At 31.8% G+C, this 7350-nt stretch overlaps 1 protein-coding gene across 1 annotated transcript; it reads right to left on the reverse strand.

Annotated features, from left to right (window-relative positions):
- Positions 1–1052: 1052 nt before the first annotated feature.
- LOC104725650 (long-chain-alcohol O-fatty-acyltransferase family protein / wax synthase family protein) lies at positions 1053–2184 on the reverse strand. Its single transcript, XM_019232074.2, has one exon. The coding sequence runs from the start codon at positions 2178–2180 to the stop codon at positions 1053–1055; it is 1128 nt and encodes a 375-aa protein (XP_019087619.1). The 5' UTR covers positions 2181–2184.
- Positions 2185–7350: the final 5166 nt, after the last annotated feature.

Genomic DNA, 7350 nt, shown 5'->3' on the forward strand with positions numbered 1-7350 from the left:
TTACAACAAGATCAAATTTATGTAAGCCTCGTTGAAAAATACTAGTATCTCGTTCATATTTGCCACATATAGTAACCATTGCTGTTATCTCGTTATATTGGTCTAGCATTTCCATCAATCTGTTAAAAAGACCTAGTATTAGTTGTGTTGTAATATTAGTTTTTACGAATTTATATTATTGTTTTAATTTCTAGTTTCTTTGCTTCCAATAAAATATAAACTTAAGATATAGATAAAAATAATATAAAACTATATACCAGATAAATAAAATATTAAATCAAAAACAAAAATTAAACGAAAAAAAATCTTCAAATTATATCAACCAACATATGAACGTTTATAAGCATATTTATGGAGGTAAACTTATAAATTTAAATCTATGTAATTAAAATTATAAAATAGATTGAGATAAATGCATTGGCTATCCTGGTAACGGATAAGTAATAAGTTTACCAAAAGGGGTTAGGTTTTTGGCATTTGGAGAAGGTCAATCTAGCACTCATAAGAAAACAAGTGTGGCAAAATTCTACAATCACCCAATAGTTTCGTATCAAAACTACTTTGAGGAATATATTTTCCCCTTTCAAATTTCCTAAATGGAGAGCAAAATAAGAAAGGATCCTTTGAGCAAATTTCCTATAACATATAATTTGATCACATATCATTCGAGCCGGTATAAACTTTAAAGAATCTCTTTGCTATATTCTTTTACTCAAAATTTATATTACTTAGACATTGATATATCTTCATAAGACATCATATCATTACCAGTGTTTGATGAACTGTGAAGAAAAATTAAAATGAACTATTTTTCTGATTTTTCTAAATTTAAACTGAACATGGTGGATTAATTACAAACTATTTTGAATCAGTTTTGAAGAATATTATATCCGATGAAATGAAAATATAGAAGAAATTTTGTAAGAAAATTATACATTCAAAAAAAATATATATTGTTTGAAAAATCACACAGTGGAAATGTAAAGCTATACTGTATATATTTTTAAAATAAAACAAAACTCCAAAACGAGAACTTTTTAGAAAGGGTGGGACTATGATTTGATAATCGAGCTACATAAATACATAAATCCCTTACTCATGATATTGCAAGAATGATTCATAATCGAGCCAAAAGTAAAAAACTTGCGCTTGACGAAACCAATGAAGAACAAGGCTTCGTTAGCGAATCTCTGAGTCTCGCCGGTCCTGACAAGAGGTGGGAAAAACAACCAACCAGCAGTCACAACGACAAACCCCATAACCACCACTTGTAACATCAAACACGGTCCAAATTCAAACCCCGTCCACCGTATAATCTTCTTCTTCAACCTCGCGTCGTACGCCACAATGCAAACCCCATGTAACACGAAGAAGAGAGTAACTTTTCCTGTAGGCGGCTCACGGGTAATATAGAAGAAGAGCAACTCGTGAAGTACACCGGAGATGAGGAATGCGACAATAACTCCCAAGTACAGAGATTGATCGGGGTTCATTTTCCCTTGGGTGGTTCGCTGCAGACGAGCGTAGACGACAGGCCGGAGGATCGTCGGGAGCATGAGTGTCCACAAGTGACCCCAGAAGTCTCGAAGAGAACAGGATAAGTATGGTTCATTAAGCTGTGGCTCGAGTTCGCAATCAAGAGCTACAGAAAAGAAAGCGTTGACGAGCTTTAAGAGAATCTCAAGTACCAAGTATAGATGGAGAGGATACAGAAACAATAGCACAACGGGATATAGATGCTGTATGAGATTATACAAATGTAACACTACACCCAAGATTACAACTTTAGTGACGAATTGGTTACTAAATAAAACTTCAATGGGGTTTTCCCATCTGAACAAAAAGGTTCGATGCTTAGGGTTTTGTTGAAGCTTGATGGGGAAGCAAGCGAAGCAGATGAATCGAGGGAGATTTGAGGGAAGTGGGAAAAGAGGGCCTTTATCGAAGCAGAATAGTATGAGTTTGACATTGGCGAGCCATGAGAGGAAAAACGCTGTGGAACCAGAGAAGTGAACAGAGGAGAAAAACAGAGGAAGAACAAGAAACAGAGCACAAACCGGACGAACAGAAAGAAATCTAAAGATACCAGATTTGATTCTGGTTGGTACGTAGTAACAGTAAGATGCGGAGATTATTACCGAAACCCAAACCTTGATGAAGTTCTTGAGTTCTTCATCCATCTCTCAGATCTTTCTTTTTTTCTCCACATACAAATTTGGTTGTTCTATACTTTAAAACAATCTCTTAAAACAACCGGATTATATGTCAGCTACAGACATTGTTACAAGATTCGTATCCCAAGGAACCAGTTTTGGCTCTTCCTCTCACGCAATGTTTAGTGGAAGCCATTTCCACTATGATTTGGTCTAACTGAAACGGCTTGTCAAGTGTATCTTTTATTGAATAACTAGCTCCCAAACCAATGGGATGAATTTTCTTAAGAGAGGAAAATAGCCAAGTTGAAGAAAAATAATACCTTTAATGTGAAATTTGCTTACAAAACGTGATGACAAATTTGAGGCTCTTTAGTCCCTTATATGTGAAATAACCAACTCAGCTCTTCCAAATTCTCTTTTCTAGATTTAAATAGAATTTTAATGACTTTAAATGTTACGTAGAATATGTTGTTATTCAATCAAAACTATTTAAAACTCTTTTAAAATTTGGTGTTATTAGTTGTGTATTTGTAAAAACTTATCTAAAATCTTCAGAAATCTAGTGTTATTGGATTAAGAGTTTTATAAAATCATTAAAAGTTTTATGTTATTCAACTAAAACAAAAAAAAATCATAGATGGTTAACAAATTCGATTATTATGTTATTGGTTAGGATTTTATATACTTTTCTTCATAGAAAAAGTCATGAAAACAATCTCACCAAATAGAGAGATTGTGAATCATCGAGTCCATGACTTTTTATGGTTCTTTTGTAGAAACAACATAATGAACGTAGGTCTTTCTACCCATGTGAATGCCAACATAAAGATTACACATAATGTATATATAATTTTTGAGATGTATGTGAAAACCCTGCAACATATAATAATGAAAAAAAACTTATAATAATAAAACAACGTTTATGATGAACGATTCTATAACATGCACGAACCAGAAATCTGGTTTGTGCATCGATCAACGCTAGGGAGTGGAGTGCATCGGTCGATGCAACAGGGTGGTTGGTGTTCGAATTAATCCTATTTTCTCTGATTTGACGCAGTTTAATTTGATGGAAACCTAGGACTCGAGTATTTAAAGGGAAAACTTGATGCCACTTAGTTTTCTTTAGCCACTTTTGTCGTTCCTAGAAGAAGAGAAAGAAGAGAAAATTTCTAAAAAGTTCTTGAGAGGTTTCTGAGGATTTCTAAAAAGTTTGTGGAGAAGAAGATCTGAGCGTAATTTTTTGTTTCCTACTCACCCGAACCCATATTCTTGTTTTTTTATCAATCTCTAATTCTAACCCGCCTCCCCAATCTGATATTATGGTGCCGGTATAGACCGAAATCACGTTATGATCCAATTCTGACTGGTAATAGATACCAAGACTTTGCAATATTTGATTGATCACAATTATGTATATTCCGTTTACTATAGAAGCTCCAAGGGAATTCATTAAAGGAATGTTTCCAATAAAAATTCTTTGTTCTTGCATATTCCTACTGGTTTTCCAAATTAATCCCGCGGATACATATAGTTCAGAAGAATATGTAAGTGACTCATAGACAGCATCTCGTTCTTTTATCAGAGGTTCTACCAATTGATATGTTTCCACAAATAAATGAAATTCAATATCGTGATCTATATCTTGAATTTTTGGAAACTTAGAAAGTTCTTCTATTAAACCCTGATCAATAACCGATAAAACCATTCAAATTGTATCTGATTAAATCCGGGTATTGTAGATGTTCCCTCTTTTCCATCCCCAAGCATCTTTTTTGAATTTCCCATTTATCCGTTTATTGAAAAATCCCATCCTATCTCTCATTCTTCACCGAATCATATCCATAGAATTCGATCTAACAATAATGGAATTTCTATTATGTTTACTGAATCACATGAAATTTTATCCAACTCCAAGATATATGGAATGTATGAAATACGTATGAACGGAGACTAGATTCAATTAGAATTTCTAATATAAAATAGATCCAAATGGAACAGAATTGAGAAATACCACTGGAAGTTACGGAGTTTTGTAAAGACTAGAAAAAATAGAAAAACAAGTAATTTCATTTTCACCTATGATATTACATATTCCAATTCGATTGCATACCATTAAAAATGTATTCATCATTGGATCTGTTCGAGCAGATAAACATATAATAAATAGAAATTTTTTTTTTAACCACTTTACTTTTTCCAGTATTTGTATTTCATTGTTCAAAAAAAGATTTGCAGAAAAGAGATTTATTTTTCCCTATTTTGAATAGAATAGTTAGAATATCAAAAAATTGAAGTAGATAAGAAAACTTGTGTTTTTTATTTATTAATTTTTTCTTATTAAAATAAAAAAGAATGCACATATATATATATATATATATGTCTATATGTCTCTTTTTCTTCTTTTATTGTGGTACAGTTCTATTTGGGACAGCACATGTTGTGCTCTATTAACTCTTCAAGGGAAAAATTGAAACATAAAAATTTATTGAGAATTACTCCTCAAAAGCATCCCTAGAGAGATAAAATACCCCATTATATAGCTATAGCTCTATAACACAGGGTAATGTATGTTATGATTCTGGGGTTTACATTTACTCATAATTACTGTTATAATTGAAATTGAAGAAGATTTATTTTTAATTACAAAAAACTCAATATAGATGAGTTATAAATGTATTTCTAATGATTTTCTTAATATTATTAGAAATAAAAAAGTAGATTTTAATTTTAATTCAAAAAAGGTAATGAATTTACAGTCAATAGTTAATGGTTCTGGTTTGTACTAGATTCTATATTTTGTGACTGAACCTATATTTTTTTCGGAGTTGAAAAAAAAAAGAAAATTAGAATCTAATTTCTATCGTTTTGGCGGCATGGGCGAGTGGTAAGGCGGGGGACTGCAAATCCTTTTTCCCCAGTTCAAATCCGGGTGCCGCCTCGACAACAGAATTTAAATATCAAACGTAGGAAAAGACTCTTGATACTTTCTTTTCGTTATTCTAAGCCCCCGACTCTCGAGGTTCTATTATCTAACCTAAAGTTTTGCCTATCAGATTCAAGGAAAACTTCAAGTAGTGGAGGGAAATATGTAAATCTTTACTTGCCACTACTAATTTAGTTCCATTTACTGAGTTTTCAATTAGATTGGATAGCCAAAGAGGGAATTAAATTAATAGTTTTTGAAAGGAACTAAGATACTTTGGATATAGACTCATGAAAGTCTCAGAATGCTCAGACATTCAATCAATATTAGATTAGATTAGATTAAGAATTACCTTTCATTTTACTTCCAAAAATAAAAGATCATAAAAGAAAGAAAAAGTTTTCTTCTTTCTACATGTGAGTCAGATTCCTTGGATATTTCGAAAAATGTTCGTTTGCTTGTGTTTACATCTTGTCGATTCTACTAGAAATTCTATAATTATGAATAACTCATTATAAGATAAGTAGATTTTTGGAGTAGTTCGTCAATGGTGACCAAATACCTCTCCCGTTTTTTGACTCTGAACCAGTGATTTCACAATTATTAGTGAACAATAATGGAATAGTTTTTTCATATTCATAGAAATAGGGGGCAGAATTCACATGGATATAGTAAGTCTCGCATGGGCTGCTTTAATGGTAGTTTTTACATTTTCCCTCTCTCTCGTAGTGTGGGGAAGAAGTGGACTCTAGAAATACTTCTAATTGCGGTAATAATCAAACTCTATCAACATGTATCAATTGTTTTCATTTTCTAGACCGTTCAGCAATTTTTTTTAATATTTTTTTTTTAGAAATTGGATGTATGTTTTATTGACTCATTTTCTATTTTTATATCAGGGTTTACACGGTTAAACATTCATGGGGTAACCCCTTTCGAAATCTGAAGAAGCTTCAATCGAATTGGGATTATCTGTATTAAATGGATCAAACAAACAAATGAAATTGAGAAAGTATGTACATACATTTCATATTTTATTTCATTTATATTGACGTTTATAAAGAAAAAGAGAGATATAGGTGGATTTCTTTATATTAAGATATTTCACTTGTATCTTTATACATTAAAATAACCCTAATGGCTAGTATGGTAGAAAGAGAAATTGAAATCTTTTTTTTCATTGTCATTGATAGTCAAATTTGATTCAAATTAATCATTTTGACTAACTGTTTTTACGTAAATTATAAGCAAAAAAGCAGTAGGAACGAGAATGAAGAGTGAAGTAGCAATAAATGCAAGAATATTGACTTCCATAATTTAATCGTTTATTATTTTTTTTTCTTTGGAATATCTCGGGATTTAATCCCATAGAGATGAGAAATCTTTCGCTTGTAAACTCACTCAGATGAATTAGATTTCGATGATATCAAATGAAAGAAATATCATGAATAACAATATCAGAGCTATAAAATTGATTCATCGTCAATAATTTAATAGTATAACATAGGACGATCTTTTATCCACACCCAATACATAATGAGATTCCTGATCCAATCAAAATAAAATTATTTATGATTCTTTTTCCTGGCTTTCCTTTCTAAAACCTAGTTGTTTATTTTCCTTGTACAATCATCTGATGAAGTATCATTAAAAACCTTTTCGACTTCAAACAAAAAGAGTTTCTAAAGAACCTTAAATAATCAATAGAAAGCAATATAGAGAAAACAAGTACGAAGTTCAATTTGAAAAAGAAAAAAAATTGAAAGGGTTTATCATATTTTTGGAAAAAAGGGAATGTGACAAAGATGAGTCCCAATAAAAAAAATGAAAATATTCAAAAAAAATTAACGAGTTAATTTGTCTTACGAGTTTTTTATTCGACATCGCCTCTAATTTTTTAAAAGAGCATATTCATTAGGGAAGACGCGTTTTATCTTTATTAAAAAAAACCCTCTTTCCTTGGTTGGATTCGAACTATTTAAAATTCCTTGACTTCACAAAAAGAAAAGTATATATAGGTTGTAACATCCGCGAACCGAAATCCCGGTTTAAGGGATTGCATCGGTCGATGCATATAGTGCATCGGTCGATGCAAGTTCAGTTTTCTGCGGACGAGTTAAGTTAAATGCTGCGTTTTGGGTTAGGAAAAACCCTTAACACGAGTTTTGTCTCATTAGTCGGGTTTTGGCCGCTTTTGAGAGAAAAAGAAAGAGAGAAAAGTTCCCTAAGTGTTCTTGAGTGTTCTTGGTGATTTCGGGAGATTGGAAG

The sequence above is a fragment of the Camelina sativa genome, chromosome 11 (assembly GCF_030686135.1).
Source record: "Camelina sativa cultivar CO46 ecotype springtype chromosome 11, ASM3068613v1".
Lineage (NCBI taxonomy): Eukaryota > Viridiplantae > Streptophyta > Magnoliopsida > Brassicales > Brassicaceae > Camelina > Camelina sativa.

Bases quoted from the DNA above. Each gene is read 5' to 3' on its own strand.
- LOC104725650 (XM_019232074.2), bottom strand. From the start codon at position 2,180: ATGGATGAAGAACTCAAGAACTTCATCAAGGTTTGGGTTTCGGTAATA.